The sequence below is a fragment of the Opisthocomus hoazin genome, chromosome 3 (genome assembly GCF_030867145.1).
Source record: "Opisthocomus hoazin isolate bOpiHoa1 chromosome 3, bOpiHoa1.hap1, whole genome shotgun sequence".
Taxonomy (NCBI): Eukaryota; Metazoa; Chordata; class Aves; order Opisthocomiformes; family Opisthocomidae; genus Opisthocomus; species Opisthocomus hoazin.
The window spans coordinates 107682219-107696241 of record NC_134416.1 but is presented as its reverse complement, the minus strand read 5'-3'; the positions used below and the strand labels follow the sequence as shown (position 1 = coordinate 107696241).

At 39.2% G+C, this 14023-nt stretch overlaps 1 protein-coding gene across 3 annotated transcripts in view; it reads right to left on the bottom strand.

The window, feature by feature from the left end:
* Window positions 1-14023, bottom strand: part of EXOC2 (exocyst complex component 2) — a 129306-nt gene that overhangs the window by 79193 nt on the left and 36090 nt on the right. For all 3 annotated transcript variants that reach the window (XM_075417179.1, XM_075417181.1, XM_075417180.1), the window contains 4 exons: window positions 6186-6266; window positions 2176-2321; window positions 1995-2076; window positions 1390-1492 (listed from right to left, as the gene is read on the bottom strand). In XM_075417179.1, coding sequence (XP_075273294.1) covers window positions 1390-1492; window positions 1995-2076; window positions 2176-2321; window positions 6186-6266 — 412 coding nt within the window. The remainder of the gene's footprint in view (window positions 1-1389; window positions 1493-1994; window positions 2077-2175; window positions 2322-6185; window positions 6267-14023) is intronic.

The following is a 14023-nucleotide window of genomic DNA, read 5'->3' as shown; positions in this document are numbered from 1 at the left end:
ATATCTTAAGTATTGAAATTAATTTAATCACTATTCTGTTAATTCATTAGAACTAAATTATTCCACATTTGTCCACCCTGCTCTCCTCCATTATACTGTTCTACACATGGAATACATTTGGTAGTCACATTAACAGTCTGCATTAATATAGGCTGAGATATTTTTAAAGATTCAATACTTCAAGGTAAGGTGCTAGAGAAAAACTACAAAGCCCCCAAACCCAGAATCAAACACATACACCTCTGATTTCTTCCAAAGAATCCTTAGAAGAGCTCATAAGACTTGGCTTCGATAAAGAAGCTGCTCTTTAACCTTTTCAAGACTGACATAGAAAGCAAAGAGCAGTGCCTTACTCAGGACATAATATACTTCACTACTCACCTTAAAACACAATTCCAGTAAATAGGCAAAATTTCCACAGCACCCAGAAGAACGAGCAGCACTCTACATAAATGTACACTGGCCACTGTCCTCAGGCTAAGGTAAGGGAAAGGGACCCCAATACCACCCTTGGGCCCGGTGAGCATAGAGAACACCGACGACCTCACGTGGGTGTCACAATTTTAAGAATGTTTCTCACACAGCGCGTTTGGTCTACATGTAAGATAACTGAAACAAGCACTGAGAATGTAAAGCCACACCAGGAGCCCAAGTAATGTCCAAAAGACAAAAGCTTTTTAAGTAAAGCCATCAAATGTTCCAGAGCACTCTAAGGTCTGGCTCCAAGGACTATAAAGCAGGTTGAGGTCTACCAGTAGGAGAACGTCCAACCAACTCATGCGAGTATGCCTACAACAGACTTCCACATTAGCTTTGTCAATGACAGAAAATCTAGAAATTTCAGTGAAAACTGGGGAACTGGTTCATGTTCATGAAATATAAAAGAACTACACTACTTAGACTGAGTAATAAAAGAGCAAAAACCAAATGTAGATGACCGTCTGGATTAAAACCTCCCTATCATCTGACTCAGGATGATTCCATTTCCACACCAAGTCAAGCTGAAGTGTAAGACAAGTTAATAAGGAATCTATTCTGAGATCTGCAACCTGTGAGTGATCAAATTTCAGACACTGCATGCAATATGATGGTTTAGAGGACGCAACGGCATCTAAACATGCCTTAAAGATTTTAAAAACTGAATTCAATCTCAATTATCCTTCGTTAAACTGCTCTCATTCAAGAACTGTTTTTCAATCATTCAATAAACAATCAAGAACCAACCCACCTGCGCTATTTATAACACCATAAAATCTCAAACTACTCCGCTTACACCTTTAAAATTAGTATTTAAACCACAGTAAAAACAGTCACCATCCTATTTAGGAAACAGATTTAAATGCACATCTAGCACTGTATGTCTGATGAAGATGCTAGGCAAATTATTACCTTATATAACGTTTCTGATCATGCAATGTTGACGGAGTTTCAAGCAGCTTCTCCAACAGAAGTTCTCTCAAAGCTTCAATTCTGGTCTCAACTTCAGCATAATCTAGCAGTAGGGAGAGGAAATAAATTCAGTGTGTCTCTTCAGCAGTGGTATGACTGAAAATTATGTTGTTTTGCTAGGACATCAGACACTTCTGCAGTCGATGTGGAAATCAATAGAAGACATTTTATAACAAGCCACATCTGCAAATTTTGTATACGACAGTTCTACAAAAACAGAAAATTGGACTACGAAGTATTTCCAACAATATGCCAGTGAGAGATATCCAAAGTCACATTTTAATCACTGCAACCTTTTTTAATGTCTAGTAATAACAAGCCTTAATGCATAAATAAAATGGGCTGCGAATTCACGTTTTGTAGCATATACCTCATTCAGAAAACCTGTGAAAAATACTGCTTAGAGTAATTGGTTCCTATAAATCTATCATTGTTATGGATTAAAAATCCATAAAAAATCCACAGAAAGCCTTTTAGACTACTACGTGCTTTTTAGCTTTAAGTTTAAAAAATAAAAGCAGCAAATAACAGAACACATATCTTACATTTTTTGAATACTTGAACCTCTGTCTTTCCAAAGAGTGACTTGGCTTTTTCGTAGTCATTAATAACCACGTCATAATCGCCCTTAAAAAAAACCCAAACACAAACAAACATTTGTATTTGTCAAGAAAAAGGTAACAGACTAATTTCAGCAGACAGAAAAGTATTTTTAAAGGATTATACCTTCTGGATATTTCTTTCAATATTCAAGGGAAGGTTGAAAAGAAATTTAAAACGCTGAAGAACATTAAGTGCATTTCTCGTTGAATCAGCTTTGTCCTTGCGACCCAGCACTTCTTGGAATAAGGCATCTGCTGTGTTACTGGCTCCTATTTTAAAAAGGATGAAAATAAAAAAAATAGTAGAGTAATCAGTTCGAATGCCATACAGATTTTCCTCATTTTAATGAGTCATTCAAGGTTTTTTTGAGCAAATGAGTAATTATTGCTGAATTATTATATTTTTTTGTTCAACTGCGTTAAGATTTTACAACTGACAAAATACCATTTCAAAGTGAACGCTTAGCATTTCAACGTGCTAAGACCCCTCTGCAATTAAAAACAACCACTCTTTCCTATTTCAAATGCTTAACTTTGCTGCAGATATTTTATCGTTTGCTTTGGCTCCAGATCTACATTTTACAACTAAATTATGTATCTGAGGATATGGAAAAAATCATAGAAAGTTTTCTTCTTAGAAAAGTAGAATTTCATTATGTTAATTAATGTCTCTAGGAGTTATCACTAGGTTTTGCAAACAATCTTCTTCTGTTTTCAAATTAAGTCTTAAAAATTATTAACAATATTTGATATTTAAGTGAGTCGCTTAAAAGCACGACCGATTAAGTCAAAGACAATGTCACGACTGCAAAAAGTCTAACCAGCTGGTCACTGTAACAGAATGAATCCAAATTGTCTTCACACTGCATCAAAACTCTTACTGGCTTCGTTGCATACAGGAGCAAGTCTTGGTCAACAACTTCATGCAGTTAAGTTTCTATACTACCTGCGAATATTCTTCAATAAATACATTAAATGTAGCCTTAAAACCTTTTCTATCCAGACTCAAAAGCATTCTGTTTTGCAATAAGGATATTTTCCTAACACAGAATAACATAAATCTTCCCTACTATAAATGAAATTCTATCACATGCAAATATTTGCGTTTTTCAACTGGTGATTTATTTTTAATTAATAAAAAAGAGTGGAACTGTTTTAGCGGTTTTGATCATTGCGTGTAGAAGTTTCTACATTATCTGGTCTAGTGACTATGCTTTAAGCAAAGATGAAAAAAAAATTACATCAGTCTCGCTGGGTGGCTTGCATGCCATTTTCTCCAGTCAACACCGTGGGTGGCCTGCTCATGTTAAAAGTAGGCTTTGTAAAATAATTGTTATATCTAAATAACGTTTAAACTTTGTTGAAATTTTGAAGCCTTGATGTAAAAAAAGTTTTGTCAGGATAGCTATGTCTACTGCCTGCTATTTAGCATAGAATACTTTAATCCATTAAGGAGAAGTACACAATGCAAACAGCTCGCTGGGCATTTAAATACAGACCACTGATAAAGCAGGATTTTTCTCTCGAGGTTATAATAAATGCTTGTTTTGTAAATCCTTCCAGCAAGTAACATTTGTTTTGTTTGAATTCATATGTTTCTTGTCCATTCTTTTAACAGCCAAGAAGCAATGTACTATATCTAGGAATTAAAGTTATATTAACAAAGCATTTTTGTTTACTTTCATACAGATGTTTTTAAAGGTAACTGACCACTGCAGCAATAGCACAGTGATTCCCATCTTTAGTTAAAACCACATGCCTTCATCTCTTTATGAATTAATTTGCTATCAAAATCCTCAATTCAGGGAAATGCCTTTTTTCTATGGGCACTTTTGCTGTTTTACATAGAAATTGAAATATATCAAATTACTCATTAGTGTCTTAATGACATTCAATACTTCATGCAAAACAGGTCTGTCTTTTTAGACTTCAAAAAATACCATAAAATTTCGTCCCTCCTCACCCATCCAAATCCTTTCCATGCTAACAATCTTTATCTCTTGATTACTGATGAATAACCCAAACCTAGAAGTCCATGGATAACGATTCAGGTCCTATATTGACTAACTATGCTTTCAAAATAGATAATTAATGTACTGTGTGCAAATTTGTTTACTTCAAAGTAAAGCTCTAGTTACTCAACCGTTGTTTTTCATAGCGCCTGACAAAAACACCCCATAATGGAATCTGAGCGACCTCCTTTAAGACACAATTCTCCATGAAACTCATTGTAGCAGACCATATGTTTTTATAAATGTATTTTTAATAGCTTGTTTAGCAATTTAGCAAAAACTCCAAAGGTCTGTAATTCCACCTGTAGCACCAGATTGTGCTTCTGCTATCCCATGCCATTTCAATGCAATAATTTGGCACACTTAACATATATTCAGATGCTGTGGAAAACATCCCTATTCTTAAGAGTTTGTAATCAAGCTCACAACACCAACTGACTCTCAAAATATGCACCTACAGTCCACAAAACGTACAATTCCCCTAAATATTTGAAGTCATTTTTGAAAGCAGGCCCTGTTACTCATGGATTATGGAAGCGTTTCAATGGTCAGACAAGAAACGAAGCTTTGATCCTCAACTGCTTTGCATAATGCTATTTACTCTTTCTAAGTCCTCGTATCCCTGCTTCCCTGCCTTCCCCCCATCATGACTTGCAAAGCACCAGGAGGAAAAGCAGCCGATTCTTCTCGCAGCAGAGCCAAACTTCACTCCACTCCGCAGTGGCATTAAGGGCACGAGTTCCCCTGCTGACCCAGCCCAAAAAAGAGGGTCTGCTCCATCTGCACACAGACTGGAGCTGCCTCTCACCAAACCCAACAGGGACGATACATCATCGTAGTTTTGTCTCACATTAGCACATGTAGGAAAGCATCACAGACCTACATTTTTAATTTTTTATTTAAAATCTGCCGCACAAGTGCTCTCCAAGGAGTCTGTGCTCGGTGCATGACGTGGCATAGACACGGAGCACTGAGGACTGCGCTAGCGAATTTCAGCAACGCTTCTTTCTCCTGCCCTGCGTGTCTCAAACACTCTGCACACACAGACACACACTCCAGCCTTTCTATAGGGCGTGAGGTTTGGGGGGGGATTTTTTTGGTTGGGTTTTTTTTGGTGATTTTTGGTTTGGGGGGTTTTTTTGCATTCCAGGCAACGAGATGGGGGAATAACAACGTTCAAACTACAACTTTATTGTGAGCATTAATAAACCCCTACTGAAAAGAGCTAGAGCTGTTCAGAAAACCCCCTCCTTTCTTTGTGCTTTCCCCCCCCCCCAAACAGTCACTGCTTTCTTCATACAAGAGAAGAAAAACAGTGAACTTCCATGTCACTTTCTTGATTTCACAAAACACGCTCAGACTTTCCAGCACTGAGTCAGCTATCTGCATGTCATTCCTGCTTATTGACACAGCACCAAGGGAAACATCCCTTCCTCTGTGAAAAAAATCACAATGAAACAAAGTAAAATTATCTTGGCAGAAGTCCCAGAATGAAAAAAGTAACTTTTCTGAGCATACCCAGGGACAGTAAATTCAAGCCATCTCTCAATGCGATCCTACAGCTAATACAGAGAAACAGAAAAGAAAGTACTGACAGCTTTTCAAAGTTTCTAAAAAGAATGCTTGTTCCAAGTAGTCTAAACGGCAGCACATTAAGTGAAAAAGATTCTGTTAATAGAGCTTGTTATTACAAACAGTTTATATCTGTTTTTTTTCCCTTTGCTCAAAATCCTTGCAATCCTGGTATTTAGCTTTGCTCACCCTTCTACAGATCCATCTATCCACACAGATCCTGCTTTCTTTGTACGCTTACAATTGAGATGCCACCAGAATTCATTTAAAGTGCTTTAGAACTCCTTTATTTTGACATTTATCCTCTTTGCTATCACGAACACCACTGAAAGTAATGGCAAAAGCTGCCATTTATTTCAAAAGGTGTACTATTACACCCTAAAAATCACTGCCACAAACAGGACAAGGCAAGAGAGACTGTACTAGATTCTACTTTCTACCATATTCCTAGGAATCTATTAAAGCTTCTACCATATTCCTAGGAATCTATTAAAGCTTCTTAGAAAGTCCAAAGTCCATAAATAGTTGCTGCTGGAAGGACAAAACTTACTGTTCAGTACATTCTCCAGTTTTTGCGTCATGGATCCTTCTACTTTTTCCGTTCCATCCGCTTCCAGTTTTTGATGGATTGCTGGAATAAAGTGTCTAGTTAAAATGCAGAACACTTTAATAGGTGGGAATACATTACAACAAAGTGACATTTTTAAACATTTTTAAAATTAAAAATAAAGTGTGATTTTTCTTGTTAGACATAAAAAATGCAAACATGCTTCATGGCAGCAGAGTCTGGTGGAGGACAAGGCTTACAGCCAGACGTTGCAGAATTTTTAACCATTACTTTGACACTGGCTTCCTGTATCTTCTTGAACAAGACACTAATGCTGAAGGAAAAAAAAAATGCAGAGAGAGTAATTCCAATCAGTCCTCCTGTAGCAGAAGAGCTAATTCAATTTACTATTTTGAAAAGTAAGTATCGTTCAAGCACAAAATATTTCTGCTCTGTAAGGCAAAGCTTTTATACTGATCTCACCGAAAAGGAATCACCAATAATTCAAAGGTAAAAAGAGAGTCATGGGGAATTTGGATGACCCAAAATCAAGTGCTAGAACGCTCCCCCACCAGTTGTTTTAATCTATAAAACTGCACTCTCGAAACACACAATTTCAAAGCATCTTGTAGCAACACACTGTAGTAACCATTACACAGAAGGACTGCGATGCTTTTGCTCAAATCAACATGAAAATGGAGGGGAGTTTGCTTTATTTTTTTTGAAGATGCTATTTTATTCCTGTCCTAAAATGCCAAGTGCCCCAATTCTTCTTTCCATCTGGTATTAACGAATGGATGTGGAAATGCATAGTACCAGCATTAATTTGTTGTTTTATCATAATTTCTTTTTCAGGAAGGGAGAGATTTACACCATAGCCAGACTACACCATACTACTCTGGAAATACGCACAGTGAATGAAATGTAGATACTCCCTTATTCTACTTCCCTTCTCTTACACCGCCTTCCTTCCCTCTTCTTCTCTGTTCAGTGCCACACAGACTGAGCAGTGCTTCTTTTTCCCTTTTTTTTGTACTATTGCTGTATATATGCATACAGCATATATAAAGCAATTATTTAAAACTGATTTTTCTTTCAAATTTTTTGTCTGTTAACATAAGAAAAATCCGCTCTATCAAACAGCCATCAGCTCCAGTTGCTTTAGATAAAATTAAGGCTTCTAAAAAACCTCCTACTGCTTCCTGCTGGTTCTCAGCAGAATGAAGCCAAGGCCAGCTACCCTTGAAAACAGCGATGCTCAGCGCTTTGAAGAAAGCAACTAACGACGTATTTTAGTTCAAAACACAAATACAGTTTTGAAACCAGCCTCCCAATTGTCCCAGCTTATCTTGCTTTGATTTGCACGGCCGAGCAACCCGAGTCCCTCAACTGGATTCTTTTAAGATGAAGCAAAACTAGAAGATGCACTCCATGAGTAACCCAACGTGCTCCAGCAGACACCTGGAATTCAGCGCACCGGGCGATACTCGAGCTGGTCTAAAACAGCACCCCAAACTGCACGCCCTGCCAGCTGGCTTCCTCTACAATGCCACCCCTACTCGCCCGTGTTATGTAGCTGCAAACTAAGAACTAGCAAAGACGGCCAGAAACTACCCTTAGTAAGGCAGCCCTGTGACCTCCGTCCTACTGCGAGGAGTGAGAGGGTGGCTTTTCTCAAACAGGATGGCCCTTGGTAGTCTCCAGGCTCCTTCCAAGGAGGAATTTTCATTTGGGGCAGGAGGGCAAGGAGGGGAGAGAGAAAATTCCATCATTCTCAAACTACTAAATTTGACCCTTCAATCCCTTGACCCTGCACAAAGAATTTAAGAAAGTTGAAATTTTTTAAGGAACAGAGGCCTATCTTGAAAGATGGTGTATTATTACCTGTAGCACATATTTCATATATGACGTGGACACCACTTCTCTACAAAAATACCTCTATAATTTTACAACAAAAACATTAAAGGTTCTAACAATATTTTTCCATTCATACACACCAGTTCTGGTCTCGGACAGCCAGTTGCTGTACTGGATTTAATGGTACATACTGAAAGGTGAGTTCATCTGAACAGCAACCACAACACAAGCTGACTGATGAGCAATTAACTATAATGTTACTCCTGATGGGGAGACACCTAAGTACTTCCAAAACTGAACTGTAACATCTAAACCTCTATCAAAGCACCTTTTCTTGCCGATGCATGTAAAACATGGCGAAGACTTCCTTTAATGCACAGAAGTCTTGAAAGAGAATGATTTACCATGTTAGCACTTTCAAAAATGTCAAGCCACAAACTGTAGCTTTTTTATTCTGAAGGCAGCTTATTCAGAAATTGTACCATCATCGTTAAGCAGTTCCTGAAAGTTTTCAAACACCCCATCTCCAAAGCAGTTCTCTTTTTCATCTCCTTTAGAGAAGAATATACAATAGCAACACTACTCCCTCCTTTTCCTTTTAGAAAATGGAAGATAGCCTTTTTTTCACACTGGTAGCGTTTAAAGTTAGCAACTTAGCATAAAGCATTTTAGATTCTCAGTTTGAAACAGCAGTGCTGTAAACAGAGGAAGAATGATATCACTAAGCCAATTCATAGGCATGTTCAGACAGAGAAAACGATGCCAATGGGGAAAAGAGTAAAAATAAAACAAGGTATTAAGTTCCAGAAAGGTGGAAAGCACTGTGGAGTACAGATAAAGGCACATTAAACGTATGTAACTGGTAGCGTAGAAGAGGAGTGATTTTTGGACCACTGTGAAATAAGGTATTTTAGGACATACTAAAAAGGTATAGACCTGCCTAAGTTACTCTGTAAACACACAAGAGGATTTGCTGTATTTCCTTCTGCATGTTTAACATGCTACTTTCTTTGTGTACTGAAGCTATTTTTATACATTATATTCAGATCTAACAATAAGGGTGTTCATATGTATACCAAAGCTGTGTTACCAAAAAAAAGTTAAGTTTTCATAGTGAAAAATGTTATGAAAAACACTTTATCAGAGTCTAGGCTTACTGTGTTTGCATCAACTGATGTTTAAAAAGCTAAGTGTTCCTTCCACGGGGACCAGACAAAAAGCCTCCCAGTTAGAAGTTCAGACAAGCATAACTACACGCAGTCAAGAAAAATATCTGCAGACCTCATCTGCCTGGAGGGAATCGAGAGATATTCGTGTTATTACCTTAGAGCACTAAACCCACGTAACGCTGTCTGGGCCCATATAACGCTGTTTGGGACAAGCCCTGCTCTCTTGCCCCCACACGCGTCCTTCGGCCGGATCCAGCGTCTCACAGCTGCAGGGCAGCCCCAGAGAGATGCTTCGGGGGGAAACTCACTCATGAGAAAGAGAATTTCCTTTACTGACCAGCGAGCGTGTCTGACCCTCGCCTCCACCGCACCACTGCAACCCCGTGGAAGGAGCACAGGGCCAAGGGCGGGTGGGAAGCGTAAAAGGTGTTTGTAGTTGTAACTGCACAAGAAAATCTGTTGCCATGGCAAACTAGAGTCCAATCTAAATTTCAAATTTGTTCAACATATCTGTTGTGAGCTCTTTTCAGCGGTGCCCAGCGACAGGACAAGCGGCAATGGGCACAAACTGAAGCAGAGGAAGCTCCAGCTGAACCCGAGGAAGAACTTCTTCCCTCTGAGGGTGACAGAGCCCTGGCCCAGGCTGCCCAGGGAGGCTGTGGAGTCTCCTTCTCTGGAGATATTCCAGCCCCGCCTGGACGCGGTGCTGTGCAGCCGGCTCTGGGTGACCCTGCTTGGGCAGGGGGTTGGGCTGGGTGACCCACAGAGGTCCCTGCCAACCCCGAACATGCTGGGATTCTGTGGTTCAGAGACAACACAGCTTCTTCTTTACTTGCCAATCTAGATGTCATACTTGCACGTTTTTGCATAATTGAGTGACTGAAGTGGTCACTTTCCTATTTTCTTCCTTTCACTTAAGGAAAACTGCAGCCTAAGATTCTTTACAACAAGGGCACTTCTGAACAAATATATTCAAAGTAAATGAATTTGCTAACTGTCCAAAGACTTCTGTGAAGGACATGACTTGCTGATGAGAATAAAACGCGACCTGTCTCCAGCACAAACAGCAGCTCTTTTAGGAATGCCACCTTCTGGGTTGCTCTTCGAATTACGGGAGCTAAACCAGCTGAACTCCCGATGTAGGCAACTGGGTCAAGTTGAGGTGAGCCCCGTTCCCCCCAGCTCAGTTTAGGCTCCCTTCAGCTGGCGAAACAAGCTTCCTGCCGAGGATCTCCTCCGCAGCACAGTCACTGTCAAACTGTCAGCCAGGCTAACGGGCAGGGAAACGCCAGGAGCTGATAAGGCAATCCTGTTCTCCAAGAAATTAAAGCAAACGAGCAGGGGTTCTGGCCTACTTGACCTCTTATTTTCTTAGTAAACAGCTTCTAAACCACATAATGCAATAAACATCTCGGGATAGCTTTTTACGGTTTTCACTGCTTGTGAAAATATTAATACTCATTTAAATGTGTAATACCGTCTGATAGCACACTTAAGAGCAGACTGGGCTCACTGTTCCCAGCTAATACAAAAAGCTGCACCATAATTGGTATTTCAGGGTTTCTCAGATCCAAGTTCACGTATTTGAAACAAATATTGTTAAATGTGTATGAGTCAAAAAAACAGATATAAATGGACGTGTAAATCGATGAATACAAAGCGCCTCGTAAAGCAAGTATTCACAGAATCACAGAATAGTAGGGGTTGGAAGGGACCTCTGTGGGTCATCTAGTCCAAACCTCCTGCCGAAGCAGGGTCACCTACCTCAAAGTGAGCCTCGTACAGAAAGTAACATCCTGTACCAGTTCAGAGAGACCTAGGAGAAATCACTGTGCACAGATAGCTCCGCTCTACAGCAACAGCCGAAGAGACCAGCAGTTCATAAAGCATAACCACTGGGGTTGGAAGATGTGTTCTAGGATATCTGAAGGGGAAAATTGAGAGCCTAAATTTTTGCTCATCAACAAAAAAGTATCTTCAGAAAATGCATTAGATTTTAGAAATCTTCCCAAAGGAAGTGAGTGAAAAAAAAAAATCAAAACCTAAAATGAAGCAGCTCAGGAAATTTAAATCATATTGGAAGACAGACTAGATGTATTCAGTAATGATTTTCCCTTGAGTCAGTTTTCAGCTGTATGCTCAGCATCAAATAACGGAAGTTTGCACAACCAAAGCTATGTCCCTAAGAGTCTGTGCTGAAACAATCTTTCAGCTTTCAGATATAAACTATTCTTCACGTTGATTTGTTTAAATGCACACAAATTCTAGTTGCACCTTTTACAAGGAGAAAATAAGACACACAAACCCACCCTTACATTTGTAAGGACAGAAAAGTTCCATTACATCACCTTGCACAAACACCGTATAGTCAGAGTATAATAGGATTTTAAATTTAATGTTCTTCTGTTAAAGACCTTGATTTTCATAATTGCATGCCTAAGAATTCATGGAGTTTTTATTTGTTTGGTGGTTTTATTGGTTTGGTTTTCTTTTTAAGTTTTGCATCTGAGCTGTTTCTCTAGAACAACACTAATAATGCTTGTGCTTAGTTCTTGTCATCTGTCTTTTCAGAAAACTGTAGTGCTCAAATGTCCTGGACAAAAGCTTTGACACCGGGCGGGAGGGCTGGACGATGATGTCAAAGATATCATTTTTCTTGGTACTACTGGAAGCTTCTCCACATCCAATTTAGTTGTTGATTGTACCTATCACAGGTTCAAGTCTTTCAAAAGTTACACAGTTTTTCCAGCTACACTCCCCAAAAGATATTGTGCATAAGGAGGAATGGGCAAATAAGCAGTTCTGTGTTACAAAGCTGAAATTCATACGCAATAAGGGGTGCTTTTTTTTGACTGCAAAGAGTTAAAAGCACTTCTGCACGTGCATTTAATAGGAACTTGCAACAGAGAGATGCACATTAAAACACAGAAGGCAGCTGCGACCTGCACTGCACCCTCATTAAGAACTTGGTTTCAGAATTGAAGAACTAAGTATTGTATTGATAGGTTCCTTGAACTCCACTGTTACAGCTCTGAATTCATACGACTTCAAGTCTCTAGTTTTCTTCTACAACAGATTCAAGGCCATTCTTCCTTGCGACTATTTTAATTCACTGTTTATAACAACCTGAGCTACAAGCCTGCTTCCTTTTGAGCACTTCAGGAAGATCACCGGGAGGAAGACAAAAATAAGCCATTTTGGTTAAAGATGAAAAGTGACACCAAGAACCATATGAGTCACCCCAAGTTTTGAGTTCGTAATTTATCTGAAGGACTGCACTAATAAACTCTAATTTTAGGTAAAAATAACATTCTGATACAGATAAGGGATGCAAAACAATATTACAGCTATTATAATTTTTTAAAAATGAGAACATAGTAGTTAGTGAAATAAATGGGTTTGCTTTCCCTGTTGTTATTTTCTACATTCCTGCTTGCTCTCTGACCTCTTCCCTTATCAGGCAATCGGTCTCCAAAGGCAAGAACCCTGCACTTCAAGAGATGAGACAAGAGAAAATCATTCAGTTGTGTTCAGCCTTTCTAAAACCTCACAACATTTACAGTTTGTATTAGCTTGCTGTAAATCCTACTAAGTCTATGTTGGTCCAAAAAATGTTCTTCCACGGTAACACAGGCCTGCCAGCACTACTTTTTGTCCCCAGCAGTAACCGTGAAAACCAAGTCACATTTCAGTATTTGTTCAGGATTACTTAGGATCTTGAACTAGTCAAGAAAAATTAGCAGTTCAACATTATTTAACACTTACAAAAAAAATAGCCTATTATAATTTTTCCTAGCATTTAATAAAAACTCAGCTTAAAAAAAGTTCAAGAATGCCAAATACTGATTCTTCTTAGTGTCTTCTCCTATGACTATTACCACATTCTTTAGCATTTCCAGTAATCCTGTAACACTTCTCTTATGTTACTAAAGCTATCTAGATTTAGCCCAAAGTTTTCCAAAACTTATCAGTAACAGGTCAGTTCTGAGTGGGTAATAAAGACATTCAGGGGTTTCTTCACAGCAGGAATCTTCAGATGGCTGAAGAAGAGTCCTCCCTACCAAAGCACGTATGTTCACACTTGTGGAAAAAGTTCTCCTCTTAAGTATCACCGAATTCTGAGAGTGCTGTGATCTGCAGGGCCGGTCGCAGGTTAACTTGCCTGGGGCAAGTGATACCAGTGGGCCACCAGGTGACACAGCACCACGCTCCCTTTTCCCAGACACATGGAATTGGCCACCAGACAGTCACCGAGTGTCCTGCAAGTGGGTCAAGAGAAAACTGGTACTTCTCCAAAGCAGAGATCCTAACAGCAGTGGAAGAGCTAGCTTGGCTGTGGTTGTATCAATATCCGTTTTCCTACTCCATGGCACCCACTAACACAGGATCAATGACCAGGAGTGATGATCCTGCAGGACACAGTATCCATGAAGAACAGCATCGTGGTAAATGTCAACTCTGTTGGGGATGGCCTGGCACTGCCACTTTCTTATCCAGCACAGTCTCAAACTAGACAGGACTGCAGCAAGCCACAATGACCTTTTACCTGAGACACATTTTCTGCTTTAAGAGTGTGTGTATTTAGATAAAATAAAGATTATAAAAAAATGGCACAGACAACTAAGCTGATCTCGCTTGTGTGCTGCATTTTCCCTACGGCAAGCAGAATATAAAGGCCATCTGATTTCCCAAATCAGAGCGTACTGAATATTCATATAAATACCACAGTCTGACTATGGGATAAGGAATCATAAAATCAAGTTTTAATGCTGCTACGGTTTGCAAGTCATCTTGATATTATCTCCAGTTTAACAT